The following is a 17782-nucleotide window of genomic DNA, read 5'->3' on the forward strand; positions in this document are numbered from 1 at the left end:
CCAACACAGCAGACGCCCCCCGCGCGCGCGCGTGTCGCATCTCTTTGATCGGCGGCGCCTGCCCCTTCCCCCCGCGGCCAGCCCCCGATTCCATTTGGAAACGGGCGGCGCAGTGTATCCGTGGTCTTGTGGTAGTTATAAAGGTCCTGGATATTACATATTACCCCGCATTCCGAAGGGGGATGGTGGTGGTGGGATGTGGGATTGCGGCGCCTGCACAAGCTGTTCTGACCGTTCTGGTTGTTGTTGTTGCCGCTCTTACTCCTGCAGCATCTCACCCTCCCCTCTCGGTCTCACTCTCGAATCTTCAGGCGGCACCGGCGCGTAGTGTTGGAAATTCGTCGACTGATCAGCAGGGCAGGGGTAATCCCACGCAAGCTGTCGCCGTCGTCGAATTCGTCCTCGTAATGCTGGCGGGCGAGACACACAGGATCTGGAGAGTCAAGAGGAATTGAAGATGGATTACCAGTAGATTGACTGGCTCGGGCGAGATCTTCCGAGCCTTCTTGATTGTGCAATGTATTCCCATCTTCGAAGCACGCGGCTTGTCTACTACAACCACCCGATATCCCCCCACCAGCATCTACCACTGCACCATGTCGTCAAGCTCGACTATCCCGCAGGCTAAACAAGTTGCGAAGCCATGACAAGCGTGCTTGTTCCCATGGCCGTGCCTTTGGTGGCCGGGGGTTACTAGTTTTCATTGTCGTCGACGCCTTTCTAAGCTTTCTGGGCGGTCTGCTGTCGGTCCAAGGAGTTCGAACGGCCCCAGCCGTCCTCTCGGCGTCTCCAAGAAACCGCCGTTGTCACGTTGTGAAAATGCGACGGTTCCCTTGGCTGTGGGCTGTCCGAGAGAAGTTACAGCCAGCTGCTGCCGGCAACAGCGGTCGCGGCAAAACAACGCAGAGAGATTAGAAATGTCTCCCTCGCAATCTGTTCTCATTACACCCCACGACTCGGTCGCCGCTATACTATCTCGATCCAGTTGGAGGAGCGGGAGCCTTCTTGTTTGAAGTTGTGATTCTCAGACAGTGAGCTCCGACACGTTGGAAGCATAAGCTGCGCTACTCTACCCCCCCTTCATCCTCCCCCAAATTTTGCGCTTCCGAAGCGGTGATGGGGCATAGAAAGCGGCCTAAGGAGGGTGAAAGGCTGTCTCGGGAGGCTGCATTGGGACACTGACTCTCGCTTTGGTGCACACCCGGAAGGATGGGGATGGGGATGGGGCTGAATCCAGCCACGCCCATTCGAACCAGCTAGTCAAACCCGTCCAGCTCCCTCGTGCATTAACTTTTTGGCTTTCTTGGGTTTACGGTTGTGAGCTAACAGTAGAAGCTGCCGGACTGTGGAAGGGGGGTGGTGAGGAGGAGAGCAATTGATCTTCGTTGTAAACTTTGTGTCACAGGGCCAGTCCGGTCACAGTCTGAAGTCTCTCTGGTTTTGCTTTCCGTCTAATTCAGGGTCTCACTTTGCCTTCGACAGAAGGAGGGAGAGGCTGGTCCACGAGGGAGGGATTCAAGGAGAAAACTCGGGAAGGCTGTCGCGAAGGGGGTAGGCTGTTCGCAGGCCGCATGCTTGAGCCTAAACGTGTTATTTTTTTCGCATCGCGACAAATCAATGCTGAGTGATGTCGTGTCATCAACCACTCTCGCGCCTGTCTGTGCCTTGTCATCATCCCCCTTCCGCGGTGGGTAAGGTGACGACGGCATCACCGCCGCAAGGCGAGTTTCTCCCTTTTCCTGCGCCCGGGAGTCTCGGGCCAGAGACGAGATCTCGGGGCATCAAAGCTTGTCGCATACAAGACGTGCGAGATGCGGGTGGTTGGTTTCCTCTTCCATCGAACATGTGGTGGCCCTGCTCCCCTTCGCCCCCTTTTTGTCTTCCCCCCCCCCCTTCCTCCGTGCGTTGCATCGCCTTCGTCCGATATCGAAAGCTTACCATCGTCAAGTCTCGCTTCCTTCCAGAACTTTCAGAGAAGGCACCTTGTCTCCGCCGGCGACTAGCGGTGAGCACGCGAGCCGGCGAGCCTCATGCCTTCCCTTACTTTCGCCCTTCCCACCACCCTTCGGTAGCCGGGTGCCGTACGGCCCGTCGTCGCGAGTCGTGGGCTGTGAGCGTGACCTTCCCCCTTGACGTTTCAAGAACCGCGGGTTTTCTTTATCCGCGGGGAATTTCTCGTACCTCCTTGATGGAGGGGGGGCGACGGCAATGGCGGCCGTTTTGCTTGTAACCGTTATGCTCGACTCATTCGGGTTACTCGCCTTCTCCCGGTCTGCTCAAGTCGATCCAGTCAATCATTTGGCTGATGATCGTCTGTTCGATTTGCGGATCGTGAGGGGAAGGGGCCCAGCAGGCTTCGGTGGCAAGTAAACAACGCTACTAGTTATTATTAGCTTAATATTTCGTTTCGAAAAGAGGAAAAAAAAAAGATTAGACAAAGTGGGAGAGGCAACACCTACCAAGGACGTCACCCGAGATGTAATTTTTATTTTATTTTATTTTTTGCACATAATACCTTGGAGTACCTGGGAAATCTATATTTCTCATTTGTCCATTAATAGATCTGCGGTGTATACATATGCCATATCATATGCCCAAGGATGAAATTCTGGGAGGTGGCGGTCCACGATAGCGATGGGTTAATTTTACTAGCCACGAATACCAAAAGACAAGCGCGACTGCCAAAAGTGGCGGCTTGATTACGGTATCGAGGAACAAGCAACTTGCAAGCGACTGATTGGCCATAGGTGCAGATGATCCTCGGCCACAGGGTGGCTATGAATGGCTAAGGAGCTACGTATCAGGCTGACATTCGTCAAGCCACCGGGGGTGTAGTAGAGGCGCATCTCTGCAAGAGACAAACGGGGAAGAAGCTTAGACCGTATCGGCTACCTATGATGCCCATCACAACGTGGGGAGCTCCAATTTGGAACATCTGATGTGAGACGGGCGGTGATCCTGAGAAGGAGGTAGGGGATATCAATTTCCCTTTTCGGGTGCTTTGGCATGATGTGCCGTGTGTCGTCGGATTTCATGTCTTTTGCGATTGTTCCCGATTTACTTCTTCTATAAGCCGTGTAGCTTATGACTCGTGACTAACCAAGGGTAATTATCATGCATCTAAGTCAGGGTAAGCCAAGTTGAGTGGTCGCAAGAGGAAGTGTCACCTGATACGCATGAAGGTTGATGTGGAGTTATGATGACTGATGACTGCTGACCTGTCTTGATATTAGTCGGCTCGAGGCGGTGTATGGCCTGACGTGGCTCAACTCACCAGCCTTTTGTTCCACTGTGGGCGAGTTGATCTGCCCGCGTAGTTGTTGGCTTCATATGGACTGGGTCTTCTTAACGAACAGCCCCTGTTCCCCATTTGCAACACGTGAACGCAACCGCTAGTAATTCAAAGAAGGTAATTCGGGTTTTGGCTACTTACCCTGTGGCTTGGAATAGCGCTTGTGGTGAGAGTATCTGCGTATGCGTATGTTACATGTATTCTTGAATGACTTCGCGGATGTCTATGGCTCACAGACCTCGTCGTTCAGTATCTCTTCAATATATTTCTACTAAAATGGTTAACAATAAGGCCATGATTCTAGTTGTTGTTCCAGCCTTCGTTGTTATTTTTGGTTTGAACAGTTCTTGCCGCTATTTGACCACGAACGCCCCATAGCCGTATTATTAGCAGTCGCTCGTGGTGGCATAAGTCTGCTGGAATACTTATCACGAGCTCGACTGGCCCGATACTCTGATAATCAACTAGTTTTCACCATCGTTACCTTCGAAACGTGACCGTAGGAGACTCTCGCAAGCGTGCGTTTGTGTTGATGCATCTCAAGCCGTACGTAGCCAAGCGGTGGCAAGGTCGCTATCTTACATTACCTCGCAGTATCAGCAGGCCTTGCTTGAACACATTTGGCCAAATGGACAAATATGACTGATAATCAAGTCGGTGTATTCATCAGTGATTAACATCTACAATGCCAGGCAGCTTGATTCTTGCCAGCGGTAAAACCATTATAATCAGGGGATCATTATGGACTTAAAACTATAAGTCATAACTTCTGATACGGGCGTACTTATGCTTCAATAAGACGAACTCCTGAATAATCTAGTGGCGCATAAGCCAAGGGCGTTTAATGAGGTCGCCAAACGCTTTCCAGGGCAGTAACTCTCCCAAACACGTTTTTGAAGTCTTTGGGCCTGGGCCATGGATGAAGGGTTCAAGAGGTACATGTCAGAGCCGTATTTGGTGTAACAGTCTTTGAAGGCTCCAATAATGTCGATGGCTAGATTACTGTTTTACGTTGCCCCCCCCCAGCCCGATGAGTAGCCGTCACTATCTGTAGATCTTGTCCATGTTTCGAATACTACGACAATTTTCGCGGTTTTCGCCTAGCCTGATACAAATTGCATCAATCCAGAAAGCATTTGACCCCAGCGAACTGCCAAACTTCTTTAGAAGCGCCTCGCTGTTTGACGTAATTGAGGACCTTCGCTACGCGGTATGTATGAACTCAGCAACAGTAAAGTCAAGCTCAGTTGATCGCAAGGTGAGAATAGAGAACCTATCTGCATTCAGCATGAAATAGGACGTAGGCTTTAGAGCTGTGAGTAGTCCTAAGGCGTTTTTATAAGACGATCAAGTAAGACACACCAGTCTTGTGACCTTGCTGAGGGACTAACTATGGCTCTCTGAAGACGTGGCCAGACAATTTGTGACCCGGCCTGAGCTGAGCCTGAGTATCTGGTGGCATAGCAAGTGCTGAGCAAGGTAAATATGTTTCCCTCGATACCTTCGGGGCGTGCTAAGACGTGAGATGTGTCATCGGCGGCGACGACATGAGCCCTAAAAACTCCAGTAAGACAAACTTTCAGTTTATACAACAACTCTAGAATCAATAGGCACAGACTTGGTATAAGTAGCTTTGGCCAGCCCTCATCATCTGCGGGCTCGACAACCTTGGCTGTAATCCAACAGGGTAGCATGACCACAGTCTCATCATGGTCTTCGGCACTGCCCCAGTCCTATCAGTCCGCTACTGCAAGCCTGAATCCGTGTGAGAAGACGTTGTCGGGCGCCACAATTGCGAGACCACCTGACGTCGCTCTCCTTCCGAACGGCCGGGTTGAGGTTCTTGTACGTGTCAATGAGGAACAGCAGGTGGGCGCGCCACAGGCCGTGAGGCATGTCCTCGACGTAATTGAAGGAGGCCTTGTCAATCTCGAAGGCTTTGGACTGCTGGTCGTCCAAGGGCTCGATGTAGTGGGACGCACCGTGTCCATTCCACGAGATAATCTGGAAGAACACGAGCTTGACATTCCAGACGTGCTGCTAGCGATCATACTGCGTTTGCAGGCGTATTGGTGGATGGGTACCCAGGACTGAGGGCTGGCAAACACGCCCTATGGTTCGTGGCGGATGATTCATTTATGCATAGATTATCTCCCCGCAAGGCTCAGTTCTTGTTATAGCCGGGGAGGCTGGTATACATTGTGGCCGTAGGGCCTTTGCTGGGCGAGTATACCATGAAATGTGCAAAGGCGGCCGTGGCAGCCACCTGTGCCGGCGCCTGAAGCACGGCCAGAACAGAGGGGCTTCATGGCCGAAGAAGAGAACTCACTACTAAACAAAGACGAGATCTTGATGGCTATATCGATGCCAGGATGTTGAGCGAGTGATGGCGGCGGACTTCATATGCTGCCCTGGCATCACATAGACCGGGGTCCGATTTCATCTTCGCGAAGACGACAGGTCTTATCCCGCCAGAGTGTCACAACGATGGCCACTAACACCGGTTGCAAGGCCCCCGGTGACAGGCATAAGAACGTTTAGCACGCTGGAAGTGTAAGAAGGTAGGTAAGAAGACCAGGGGTTCAAGCCCAGGCGTCTCGAGTTTCCAGTCTCGCGGCACAACAACACACCTACTTAAACGCCTACCTACACGGCGCGCCAAGTCCGAACGGAAGGACAGAAATTTCAGATCTTTCACGGGACATTGTGTAAATGGCTGCTTTCTGATGAAAATGAGAGCGCGCCGGCGCCGACGTCCAGGTCGCGATCGGTTAGTGAGAATATAGGACGGGTTTTGATCCCTCGCTTGCTGCGGTCTAGCTCACGTTTACCGTGCTCATCATCCAAGGGTCGATAGCTGGGCAGCCGGTCAGAACCCCTGGCTGGAAGATGAGCCACAGCAGACGCACGGGATTCCTTGAGGCGTGATCTCCAGCGGCATGCACATGGGGCGACTTTAAAAGCGCTCGGCGCATGTTTGTCAGGTGGGACGGCAAAAACTATGTAGACGAGACTTTGCCGCAGGCCAAGCGGTCTTTGGGTGGGGCAGCTGGTGACGAGTGGCTGTCTTCGTCGGCGTCGTCTGGATAAGCTCACATTATGTAATTCCAAGGCGGGCCCGTGCTCTCTGCCGTCTTGTTCTGTCCTGCCAGGGTTTAGAGCCCATCCCTCGTATGTCGGGACCCTTTTATCAAGATTAGGTGACCTGGCCCTAGCACCCAGTGCTGTAAGGGCTGCCCTTCACACTTCTTGTATTTTATTCGCCTTGCCTTGCCGCCGTAGCATGTTGCGCTGACATACAGCTAGTAAGCACCCCCTAGTGTAGCTAAGGGATCTCAAACCCAAGTTAGGAGGGGGTGATGGAGGGCAGTTGACTAATACAACTGAAGAGATTCGGTATATCTGATTCCGATTATGCCAAGTCTTCGCCCTCGCCAATCTGCCTACCTTAGCCACTGGGTGAACTCCTCTTGTCTAAACCTGGGCATCTCTTCTTTTCTCCTTTGCCCCTTTCCTCCGCCTGCCTTCTCTTCCTCTGCTTGCCCCTCAACACCTCTGTCTCCCTCTTCTCCACATCGCCCTACGCTTGGTGCTTCCGTGTAACGTTCACAGCCCTCTGATATAACCGGCATCTATCTCAGCAGATAGACACACTCGCAACCCCCTGTCCGAAGCAATGGTGGTGCCAAAGTGGCTCAGTATGTGTGTTGCTCTCCTCTAGTCCTACACCAGCCGTCCGCCCCGTCGTTGACCTGAGTGCTTTTGCTCCACGCATACAGCATCCTCCTCGTCCTGAGCTTCGCCTCTTTTTCGTCCCAGCTTCTCCGACTCTGGGCCCGCCGCGATGGCAACGGTATCTCCCACCCCCGTCCTACTTTCTATTTGCTCCCATTTCCTTATCCAACCTGACGTGAACCTGTTTCATGTCTTCGAGCGCCACACATCCGTTGACCGAAGCTGGCACTCCATCCCTCCAGATTCGTTGCCTGCCTCACTCACCCGTCCAGCCACAAGTCACCACGCCCCTAAGCCCCTCTCTCTCAATCTACATATTCTTCCTGCTCTTCTCTGTCGCCCCCTTCGCGGGCGACGTCCTCGCCAACGACCTGTATGACAAAGACCACCGCTGGGCCGTGGCTCTCTTCAGCTACATGTACGCGTCCCTGGTCAACCCCGCAACCCCCCTTGTCGGCGCCGCCGTCCTCTACTTCCAGGCCGGCAAGGTTCTCGCGTAGCCGCCCAGCTCGGGCTCCGGCGGACTGGCGCGTGGTCAAGGCGTGGTATCGGTATGTCGGCTGTGTGGTAGCAGACAGTCTCATTTTCGCCGTCATCTAGGCCGCTGTTCTCTGGCTAGCGATGCGCCGTGAGCTCGACTGCACGCTTGCAGGGTGGATGGAGCCCTTGCTGGCGAACTAACCAGGTCATTCATGGTCTTCCTCGGTACAGTCTAGCAGTGTTTTGTAAATGGTGACTAACGCGGCTCAATACTTCTGGCAGAGACGAGCGAAACCTCAAGCGACTTTGGCGTGAGGTTTGCTTAAAAAATACTCGCCGACCGTAAATTTATGAAGGTTTCTTTTCTTTGTTATTTTACTTTTATTTATTTCTACCAAGTCTGTCGTTGACGATACATGCTCGTATTTCATGCCATTTGTCGATTTTGTATACACAGATATTCAAAGAAAAGAAAATGCGGTAGGAACGTACTCAACGGGTAGCAGTTAGGGCAACACTATACAGACAACGACTATTATAACAAGTATGAGCAGACTTGATAGACCTTATTATGGAAGACACTTTACTACATAGAAACAAGCTACTTTCAGTCCTATGAAAAGCACCAAGGTAGTCATGTTTCGTGATACCATAGCTATAGGGCGTGCGAAAGGTGCATTGGTGCTATGTCATTGTGGAGTTCAGATCGTTGTAAGCAGACTAAAGGTCCTCGACTAGATGAATATACTATTACTGAAGTAAAATTATGGGGCAATGAATTCTTATTGTAGCAAAGGGTTCAGTGCCGAAAACGGGGCTGCACCGTGCACGGCGCTCCGGTCATGTGCCCATAGGCGTGACCAAAGTTTCTCCCGCTAGCCGAATCGCGAATGGACTCAGCCGAAAGATTCCTGCCAGCGACCTCACCCGAGCTGCCTCAAGCATCACATCCCATTGCCAGCTCAGCCCATCATGAACTCTTTCCGCTTCGCGCGTGCGGCTCTCAGAGCTCGCCCTGCTGCCATTCGCGCTCCCCTTCAGCGCAGAACTTACGCAGATGCCGTCCCGGACAAGGCAAGCACCGCGCTGCATCCTCCGAGCTGGCCCTCGAACTTCCGCTGACGGTTTGCAGATCAAGCTGAGCCTGTCGCTCCCTCACCAGGTACGAACCCGATGATTTCCGAGCCCATTGAGCGACACACGAGCCGACGATGACGACTCGCTACAACGGGGAGCCAATTGAAGGACCGGAGCTAATTGCCGCAACCGCAGTCTATCTACAAGTCCCAGGATGTTGTGCAGGTCAACATCCCCGCCGAGTCCGGCGAGATGGGTGTTCTCGCCAACCACGTTCCCTCAATTGAGCAGCTCAAGTCTGGCCTGGTTGAGATCATCGAGGAGAGCGGTCCCAGCAAGCAGTTCTTCCGTACGTCGCATCACAACAAACTTTCCAAGGGATGTCAAGCATGAGAAAACTGACGGGGAATGCCCACCTACAGTGTCCGGCGGTTTCGCCGTTGTCCAGCCCAACTCCGTCCTTAGCATCAACGCCACCGAGGGATACCCCATCGAGGACTTCAGCGCCGAGGCTGTCAAGTCTCAGATTGCCGAGGCCCAGAAGGTTGCCTCCGGCAGCGGAAGCGAGCAAGACATCGCCGAGGCCAAAATTGAGTTGGAGGTTAGTGTTCACGAAATTGAAGGTGCATGCTCGAGCTGCTAATGTTTGTTTCCTAGGTTCTCGAGAGCCTGCAGGCTGCTCTGAAATAGAGTGTAAAAGAAGGTCGTGGGTGACATGACGTTGTACATCAAAATACTCGGATTCCCTATCTCATCTAACATCGCATAATTGAATCCACTTGCGACGTTTTCCAGCGTTCCTTCGCTCTCCAGCAGTACCCCGTGCATGCCGTGCATCCTGCTAAACGTATGGGCGGTCCTTTCCTCGTGTGACAGGAGTAATGCTGCCAGGTCCTCGGCTGGTCCTGTCTCCTTTCCGTGCTGCGGTCCCTGCCTGGCCTCTGCCTTCTGACTCCCCCAAAATGTATTGATCCTGACCTCTCTCGAGGCAATCCTACTACCCTAGGTAATGTTCCGCATCGCCCATCACCCAGCATCGTTTGTCGTACGTCCGTGGCCCATCCATTACAGTACCATTTTACGCTTACCCCAGCATCGTGCGACATTTCATAATTACTACCCAATGTCTCCTGATATGGAAGATCCTTTCGTTGACACTTATCGTCCTCCCGATGTCAATACTGTCATTACGCTGCCTGACGATGGCGACATCCCAGATGGTTTAGTATCTGCAAGACGTCAGAAGTTCGCGAGGCAACCCTCCGTTTGCGTATCAGACCGCAAGCCATCACCGCCAGACGCGAGAGAACGCGAGAGTACTTGGTTCGGCTAGGGTCAGCGGACCAACAAAATCTTTGCGAGGCCGGCGACACGCAGCACACTGATTGCCGAATCTCGAGCACCGTCTCAAGGCCATTCATTTATGGGCTTGGTACCAGACGAATGCTCTCAACGAAGTAGTCTAGGTGTCACGTCCGCGTTGCGTCGGCAGCACTCCGTCTTCCTGACACCCACTAGGAAGGCAGCTCTGGGGCGTCTACAGATTCTCCAGACCGCCTCGACAGGGCGTCTCCGATCACGGCCCAGCAAGACACAGAATCAGCTTGCCACGAGGCCTACACTCTCAATGAGGCCCCTATCACATCCAGAACAATATCGTCTTTTCTCTAACCAGTCTGCTTCCTCGGATTACTCTCGGGGGACTGAGCGTACCTCGTCAACTATTCGGAGACGTCATGCTCGGGACATCTTTGCAGAGTTTGGCATTTCTCGCCCATCCGGATGGCTCTCTGATGACGAAGGAGAGGACTTCTCGCGTCACCAAGATGGGGCCAACAGCATTCCCCGCCACGCATTCAATACATGCCATTCATGCGGAGTCGAAGTTACATCTCGAACCTATTGCAGCACGTGTGGACATGCGGTTTGCCCGCAATGTGCGAGTGAGATACCAGACGACGAGGTGTCACTTGGCGCTGAGCACGTAGAAAGCACGCAGCAGAGCGCCTTGACGAGCGAACAGCTCACATTGAACGCGATCGAAGAGCGCAGTCGATCGTCACCTCCATTGGAAGTCAAGGAAATTTTCAAGAGCAGACCCGCGTCCACTTCAGCTATCCTCAAGGATAACCCCTTCATCCGTGCAGACAGAAAGATGAAAACCACTGCGGCAGTGCCTCAGATAACTAATACAGCAGCCCGGGCGGGCCAGGCATCGAGGCTATCAGATTGCGTACCTAAACAGGCTGACCTGAGCATCGTGGACACACACGGAGACTATGAGAACCCCGGATGCAATGCCACTCATGCTGGCCATCATTCTGACCTCTACAACGTTACATACATCATGAAGCAGCAGGCCAATGCAGAAAACATGGGCGACTCGGACCAGTTGCTTCCACATCGTTCGTCGGCCGACCCAGTCCAGGACAGGATTGACAAGATGTACCACCACGCCGAAGATCTGAAGCGTGCTCAGCACATCATGGAGCACCTTGCCGCAGGTTTCATTCCGACGAAGGGAGCTACCCATGTCCCCCGCGATAATGTCTTGAAGGCAACTAGAGCATCGACACCTTCCATGGAAAACATACTGTCAAAGGCCGGCAGCGCCGGCCTCAATCGAGAAAAACTAGTGAGCCTGGACATGGCGATGACCACGGACAAAAAGTACACCAGAGCTTAGAAGGCCCATGATCTGGAAAGGTCGCGGTCCTTTGATGTGGATCCGGTCAAGAAGAAAAGCTCGGATTCTACGCCTGTACGTGCAGCGAGACAACTTTCTCGTTCGCCGTCTTGGTTGAAAAGTCCCGGCCAGGCGAAGAATAGACTGGCTTCAATAGCGAGCAAAAGTACGCCTCAAATGAATAACTCGAACAGAAATAGTTCTGCGGCTATGTCCCCATTAGAACCAGAGATACACAGCCCTCCAGCATCTGCGGTCTCACTTCAAAGCACCAAAAGCAGTAGCCAGCTATCACAAAACCAGATCACACAGTATGGTTCTCCGACAAGTCAGCAGAAAATTCAGTGGCCGAAGTTGAAAAAAGTGGTCCAAAAGACAACACTCGAAGCGGACAAGGAGCCATTGCCGTGGATGAGAAAACAGTTGCGTCGGGTGCAGAAGGAGGAAAACATGTCCCTGCAAGTTCGGAAACAGAAGTCATCCGACGTTGAGTCTTGGAGATCGCAGCTTCGGAAGACCCAAGCGTTGGATGATGATTCCCCCGGAGAACAGCACGGCGGGGACGAAAACTACGGCGACCGCAAGCGAGCTGATACCTGCCTGACTTGTCGTCATGAGACGCCTTCGCCATTACCATCCCTTGCTAATGCTGTTGAACCCACTCCGGATGTTTCCACGGAGGCGTCAGATGCGGCAGGCGACACTGGACAACAGGATCACAATGAACAGTCGTACAGGTTGAAGCCGAAGCGTCTAGAGGAGATACGAATTTCGAACTCCTCGAAATCGACGTCGGAAACCTTGCAAATGACGAAGGCGGAATCGGGTACTGTCACCCACGTTTCCCAGACTAGCGAGGCTGTCCCTTCCGATTTGGAATCGGTTCCAGCCGAAGAGGCACTTGTCGACAGCGTTGAGCAATCCAGTGTTGAGCCACCCCGGAGCTGCACTGACGATGTCGAGGTCTTTAGCCCAATGCCCATCATGCCGCCCAACCACACGTGCTCCTGGAAGGAACGGTACTTGAACTTGACGGCCGAAGTGCGGCAGCTGAAGGCGGAGATTGTGTCCCAGGAACAACATAAATCGCCCGGGCGCGTTGATGTTGAGACTAACGCCAGCCAGAGCGACAATGACCTAGGTGTCGAGGGGCTTACCATAGTCATGCACCTGAAGGGCAAAGACGACCTCATCATCAAAACTGACTTGACTCAGGCGTCTTCCGATGTATAAAATTTGAGAGGACGCTGGGGTTCAAATTGCCGTTGGAGTAGACTAGGCAGGATGGGCAGGACTATCGCAACGATGACACAAGCATGTGTTAGACAACGAGTAACTGAATAGATTGGTTTCATTGCTATCCTCATGGCCCCCATCGGGGTGCAATGTGCCGCAGACAACACCCAAGAATTGGCATCAACCCAACCATCGCGATGATTGCATGACTACCCTGCCCTGGTTCTCTGCCGAGAGACCCGGCATGACTGCTCCAAGTTGCCCCCCCGTCCTGGGACCGATCAGAGATCAGGCAAAGTCTAAATCATCAAGCCACCAGAAAGCGGTAGTTCCAAAGCTCCTCGTCATAAAGCGTCTCTCGCAAACGAAGTCATGTAAATAAACCAATGTGAAACGGCATTCAACAAGAAATGCTAGCCTGCGCGCCATGTTCATCTACGCATCATGCCGAACATCTAGTTCCTCGAGACCCCGCAGGCCGCAAATGTAGGCCGATAAAGCGGAGGGAGGAAATGTAAGTGCTTTCGGTCTATAGGGTATCAAGAAATGGCCCCTCGCGAGTCTACCTACCCGTACCCAACCATGCAAATTCGTTGTTTGGAGCCCTCTCGTAACGGAGACGTTGATGCGTGTTCATCTGAGAATGCCCTCCCTGTTCAAGGAAGATTCTAGTGAGCTGGCTCGTCTGATACTGTAGCTCTCAGTCTTTTGCAGAGTATGCATGCCTCATAGGGACGAGACGGTATCCGTGGCAGCGTCGGTGCCGGTGGTCTTCGCGGAAGTAGCGTCGTGAGCAACCTTCGAAAGTCTGCCCTGAGCCTTCTCAGAGAGGCTGATGAGCTCCTCCAACATGAGATCTCGCGTCTTCTGGGTAAGCTCGTCGACATCGGCGGCGGTCAGGCCAGTCGTGGGGATCGGGTCGAGAACTGCGTCAAGACGAGTTAGCATAAGCCTAAACCTTTTCTGGATCACGATGGAAACCAGTTCTTACCCTTGACGGGGATCTTGCCAGAGTTGAAGACAAGGCCCTTGAGCCAGAGAACGTGGCTGTAGTTGGCGACGACGCAAGGAACGATGGGCACGCCGGCCTGAACAGCGAGGTGGAAGGCGCCCTTCTTGAATGGCAGCAGTACAGGGTCCTTTGCGTAGCTACGAGTGCCCTCGGGGAACATGTAGACGCTCTGGTTCCTCTTACGAATCTGATCCGCAGCACCAGACATGACATCCCTGGCATCCTTTGTGTTCTTGCGATCGATGAAGATGGAACCGCTCAGGGTCATGAACCAGCCGAGGATGGGCGTCTTCTTGAGCGAGGCCTTCGCGGTGACGCTGCAGTATTTGGGGAACATGGCGCCCAGCATGAGAACATCGAGCTCGGTCTGGTGGTTGCCGACGAAGACGGCCGGGCGGGTATTGTTGAGGACGTTGTTGGGATCGATGACCTCAAAGGTGATGCCTGTCGTCAGGGCCATGAGATAGCTGAAAGCGCGGCCGGCCATCCACTGCGCGATGCCCTGCTCGCCAATGAGACGCAAAAAGATGGAGGCGAAGACACCCCAGCCAGCCGCCAACACCAGCGAGATGTAGGAGGCGAGGACGCGGGCGGCGAAGGCGGCCTTTGGAACGACGAAGGACAACATGTAGAGGGCGACGACGAGGGCGGCGTAACCCTTGAAAAAGGAGAAGATGTAGCCCAGAAAAGACGACATGGCTGCTGGTAAGTATGCGCCTGGTCGGTGCGGCGGCAGCTGGCGTAAAAAGGGTACAGGCGCGCGGAAGCTTGGAGAAAGAGATGATAGTCAGAACGGCGGGCGTTTAGCTTCTTTGGGGGGCGGTGGCGGAGGGGCGCGCCTCGAGCAGATATGTTGAGGAGGGAGCTTCGAACGCGGGGTTTAGGCAGTGGAACGAAGGATCGTCACAAGGGCGAGGCGGAACGACACAACAAGCCAGAGAGGGAGAGATGGAGAAGGGGGAGATGGAAAGAGAAGGCGGAAAGGCTACAGCTTCCGAAGACACATGTTACGGGGGGGAGAGCGTAATGTGTGAGTTGGAGGTGTGTCTCAGGGAGGAAATATTGACGAGACTGGGGGCCAATGACGATGTAAGGGATCAATCGGTGCTGGCAAGCAGGCTTTCCGATGAGCAGCAAGTAGTACCTTGCGGCAGCGGCCAGAGGAAGGAGAAATGGAAACGTGACAGCAACCGCACACCACACCGCACCATACCATACCACAAGCTAGGCGCCGACCATGGCCCCGGTCGTCAGTCATGGGTCGTGAACTGGGTCGTAGAACCCAGCAAGGTCGAGGTGTGGGGTTTTCCTCGTGCTCGTTCGTCCCAGAGATTTTTTTATTTTATTTTTTGGTGGGATGACTTGAGGGAGAGGAGGGGAAGCTAATGCCCCTCAAGCTCAGGTCGTTGGGGGAAGAGCCAGCCCACGCATAGGTAATAACGGCTGAGTGAAGGCGGCTTGCCGACGCCGGCCGCTGTGTCTGCGGCCGATTGTGCAGTATTCCATGAGTGCGCAGCAAGGTTTACCCAGGTAGGTATGTAACTGTGCGGTTGAAAAGGAACATCTTCGGGCCAACTTCCCCCAAATTCGGCACAGACCGTTATGGGCGCTAGGCTACATTGAGTCCTGTCGACAGGTCTCTAGCACATGTCATTATGCCGTCTTATGTATACCATGTGCTGGCTACGCGAGCAGACGAGCGGACGAACGGGACACCTGACGAGGGAGGGAGGGAGAGGCGGGTAAAGACAGACACTAGCGCACCAAGCATAGATAGATCTTGAGACGACTCTTTGTAAGCCCACGTACGGATAGTTTGTTTTTCTTTTGTGAGCGGAGGTTGGCTTGCTGGTACTGTTGGGGAGCTATGCCAGGACCAGACGGGAGGCTAAGGTAGGTTAGTTAGCGTACCTACAAGAAGACAAAACTTTTGGCTAGTGCACATGGCACGTGTAAAAGCAAAAATGAAAGAAAAGTTGCGAATGCTGGGGAAAGACGACGGCACCTTCCTTTATCCGTCTCCCTGACAGGATTTTAGTGCACTACCTACCTACCTACTCAGCCTAGGTAGTCGTGCACAAAACCTAAGGCCACTGTATCCTAGCTAGGTTAGTCAGCATTGCTGCTCTTGCTTAGGCTTATAGCACCTATGCTTAACGTACACGCATAGTGAGCTGCGCATCATAGTGAGCTGCGCAGGTCCTTATTGCATAGAACCCCCCCCTTTTTTTTTTAACTATTTATAAAACCTAATTCTTATCTATGATAGATGCAACTTTGTATATAGGTGCCGATAAGGGTTAGAAGTTAAGAAAAAAGATTTGAATGATAGGTAATAAAAAGAAGTGCGGTTCAATAGCATTGCACTCTGATGCTGCGAAGAGGCATATACTAAAAGTCGAATTCTCTTCAAGCCTCAGTTAGGGCTATTCGAATCACTCCACCCTAAGCTCCTAGACAACCACATTGTATAACATGTCTAGTTGTCAACCTCATCTATTGAACTGTTTGCATCCTGAGGTATAGATTCCCGAGTATCATCCGATTCCTCTTTAAACCATTCATCCTCAAGAATCTCCCCCACTGTCGGCCTATCCCGAGGGTCTAGTTTCAATATACGCCTTATGAAATCATTATCAGCAGAAGGGATCTTCTTCGTCGACCACTGTTGAAGTGGCTTTTGCGGAGGTCCTTGCCGATTAAGGAAGTGGATAACCTCGAAGGATTCGGGGTCAAGGATCTCGGCAATTGATGGTGGGAACGGGCCAAGTGCGTGGTACATTCTCTTTAGAACTGTGATCTCGTAGTCCTGATGTTCTGGTTTAATTCCTTCCCAGCCAGGATCAAAGTGGTGGTAACCACCTCCATGCACAAGGCTGAGGATCTAAGGACAGGTAAGTTAAAGGACATAAGAGTTTTTTAGGACACATACTGCATTTCCGAATGACCAGACGTCAGTTGATGTACCCCAGGAAAGCTGTAATAGAGCTTCTGGGCTACGTGTAAAGGTAGCACCAATGGGATGGCCCTCTCTAGCGAAGCTTGAGTCTTTGGAGACTACACCCCCACAGTCACCAAGCTGAATTTCTGAGAAGCGCTGCTTGTTTTGACCATAGTTGACAAAAACGTTGTCTAGTTTCAAATCTGTATTTTGAGAAGCATGTAAGAATCTAGAAAGTCTAGGTAAGATAAGAGCCTTATAACATACCTGTATGGACCATTCCATCCTTATGGAGGATAAGGAGGGCCTTAAGAATACACTGAGCTACTTGCTTGATTTCAGGGCGCGTTAATCGCTTCTTCTTTGATTCAGTAAGAAGTTCACTGTCCAAATGCCTTAGAATAAGGGACGGTGGATCGGTAGGCCTTATAATCTCATCAATAATAGGGCGAAGAAATGGGGTTTTCGACTGGTAGCGTTCGAGAACATTGGCTTCGTTCTGTAGGCGCCAATGGCCGCGAACGCTCTTAACAATACATTTGCTTTCGTTTTGATCCAGTATCAAATTAAAAGGAGTTCGTGGGCAAGACAAGCAAACACGAGGTGGGGCGGTTACAGTGAGGTCATACCTGGCTAGATATACAGCACCTTCGTCTACAGCCCTGTAGAGTTCCTTGACGATGGTGTAGGTTGATTTGCGTCCTTTAAGAACCTGATCGATACTGAAAAACAGCGGCATTGAAGTACGAGCAACAGCAATCTTACCGGCGACTGGACTTGACCTGTCTTGAGGCGCAATGTTTTGTTCCATGGATGTACTGTTGAGTGTGCCGGTCGGGGAATCAAGTGGCCGCCGCCTCGTGATTGGCCATATAAATGCGGGTCACGTTGGCGAATGCATGGGAAAACCTGGCGAACTGTCACCTGACGCCACATGAGTAAACACATCGAAAAGAGCAAGAGTACAGACTTGCAAATCCGGTGTCTGCTTTTTACAAGTAAGGAATCTTCCTTGAGCACATACCATTAGTATTAGCGCCTATACTTAGTGCTCAGGAATGAGTTGTTGGGTGTATTTCAAGTTCCAAGAAAAAGACCTCTTTCTCCGTCCACGAAAGGGTCTGGTATTTAGGCGTCTATATCGGATCAAGATGATCTTACTAGATGCGGGCTAGCTTGAAATGCGACCCAAATGCTGCAGCTGCAGCAGTGTTCGTGGAATAAATACACTTGTATTACGCGTAATAAGTAGTTCCGGTGGTACCTGTCTTCCACGGTGCTTCCAGCCTATGCGGCAGAGCGGCAGAGCGGCACGCCACCGCA

At 52.4% G+C, this 17782-nt stretch overlaps 9 protein-coding genes across 9 annotated transcripts; 7 read left to right on the forward strand and 2 right to left on the reverse strand.

The window, feature by feature from the left end:
- The first annotated feature begins 1285 nt into the window (after positions 1–1285).
- On the forward strand, positions 1286–2454 carry LY79DRAFT_342318 (uncharacterized protein). The gene has a single exon (XM_060552573.1). The coding sequence runs from the start codon at positions 1628–1630 to the stop codon at positions 2228–2230; it is 603 nt and encodes a 200-aa protein (XP_060410558.1). The 5' UTR covers positions 1286–1627; the 3' UTR covers positions 2231–2454.
- A 2530-nt stretch (positions 2455–4984) lies between these two features.
- Positions 4985–5386, forward strand: LY79DRAFT_661782 (uncharacterized protein; the record flags this gene model as incomplete). Its single annotated transcript, XM_060562797.1, has 1 exon — positions 4985–5386. One exon carries the CDS (start codon positions 4985–4987, stop codon positions 5384–5386), a length of 402 nt encoding a protein of 133 aa, XP_060410559.1.
- A 1503-nt stretch (positions 5387–6889) lies between these two features.
- On the forward strand, positions 6890–7913 carry LY79DRAFT_564147 (uncharacterized protein). Its single transcript, XM_060558619.1, has 2 exons — positions 6890–6990; positions 7072–7913. Exon 2 carries the CDS (start codon positions 7216–7218, stop codon positions 7525–7527), a length of 312 nt encoding a protein of 103 aa, XP_060410560.1. The 5' UTR covers positions 6890–6990; positions 7072–7215; the 3' UTR covers positions 7528–7913.
- Positions 7914–8402: 489 nt separating this feature from the next.
- Positions 8403–9381, forward strand: LY79DRAFT_564148 (ATP synthase subunit delta). The gene is made up of 5 exons (XM_060558620.1): positions 8403–8581; positions 8640–8669; positions 8780–8933; positions 9007–9185; positions 9242–9381. The coding sequence occupies exons 1-5, from the start codon at positions 8480–8482 to the stop codon at positions 9272–9274; spliced, it is 498 nt and encodes a 165-aa protein (XP_060410561.1). The 5' UTR covers positions 8403–8479; the 3' UTR covers positions 9275–9381.
- A 338-nt stretch (positions 9382–9719) lies between these two features.
- On the forward strand, positions 9720–9917 carry LY79DRAFT_592841 (uncharacterized protein; the record flags this gene model as incomplete). The annotated part of the gene is made up of 1 exon (XM_060561476.1): positions 9720–9917. One exon carries the CDS (start codon positions 9720–9722, stop codon positions 9915–9917), a length of 198 nt encoding a protein of 65 aa, XP_060410562.1.
- Positions 9918–10739: 822 nt separating this feature from the next.
- On the forward strand, positions 10740–11270 carry LY79DRAFT_592842 (uncharacterized protein; the record flags this gene model as incomplete). The annotated part of the gene is made up of 1 exon (XM_060561477.1): positions 10740–11270. One exon carries the CDS (start codon positions 10740–10742, stop codon positions 11268–11270), a length of 531 nt encoding a protein of 176 aa, XP_060410563.1.
- Positions 11271–11720: 450 nt separating this feature from the next.
- LY79DRAFT_672476 (uncharacterized protein) lies at positions 11721–12503 on the forward strand (the record flags this gene model as incomplete). Its single annotated transcript, XM_060564066.1, has 1 exon — positions 11721–12503. One exon carries the CDS (start codon positions 11721–11723, stop codon positions 12501–12503), a length of 783 nt encoding a protein of 260 aa, XP_060410564.1.
- A 729-nt stretch (positions 12504–13232) lies between these two features.
- Positions 13233–14215, reverse strand: LY79DRAFT_522673 (acyltransferase; the record flags this gene model as incomplete). Its single annotated transcript, XM_060555466.1, has 2 exons — positions 13233–13432; positions 13498–14215. The coding sequence occupies 2 exons, from the start codon at positions 14213–14215 to the stop codon at positions 13233–13235; spliced, it is 918 nt and encodes a 305-aa protein (XP_060410565.1).
- A 1782-nt stretch (positions 14216–15997) lies between these two features.
- On the reverse strand, positions 15998–17270 carry LY79DRAFT_522633 (serine/threonine protein kinase; the record flags this gene model as incomplete). Its single annotated transcript, XM_060555464.1, has 3 exons — positions 15998–16402; positions 16451–16662; positions 16727–17270. The coding sequence occupies 3 exons, from the start codon at positions 17268–17270 to the stop codon at positions 15998–16000; spliced, it is 1161 nt and encodes a 386-aa protein (XP_060410566.1).
- Between the last annotated feature and the right edge of the window lie 512 nt (positions 17271–17782).

This window comes from Colletotrichum navitas, assembly GCF_030913465.1.
Source record: "Colletotrichum navitas strain CBS 125086 chromosome Unknown LY79scaffold_66, whole genome shotgun sequence".
NCBI lineage: Eukaryota > Fungi > Ascomycota > Sordariomycetes > Glomerellales > Glomerellaceae > Colletotrichum > Colletotrichum navitas.

Coding starts and splice junctions, on each gene's coding strand:
- LY79DRAFT_342318 (XM_060552573.1), top strand. CDS start 1,628: ATGTCGTGTCATCAACCACTCTCGCGCCTGTCTGTGCCTTGTCATCAT.
- LY79DRAFT_564148 (XM_060558620.1), top strand. CDS start 8,480: ATGAACTCTTTCCGCTTCGCGCGTGCGGCTCTCAGAGCTCGCCCTGCT. Junction 8,582..8,639: donor CAGATGCCGTCCCGGACAAG/GCAAGCACCGCG, acceptor GACGGTTTGCAG/ATCAAGCTGAGCCTGTCGCT. Junction 8,934..9,006: donor TCCCAGCAAGCAGTTCTTCC/GTACGTCGCATC, acceptor GCCCACCTACAG/TGTCCGGCGGTTTCGCCGTT.
- LY79DRAFT_564147 (XM_060558619.1), top strand. CDS start 7,216: ATGTCTTCGAGCGCCACACATCCGTTGACCGAAGCTGGCACTCCATCC.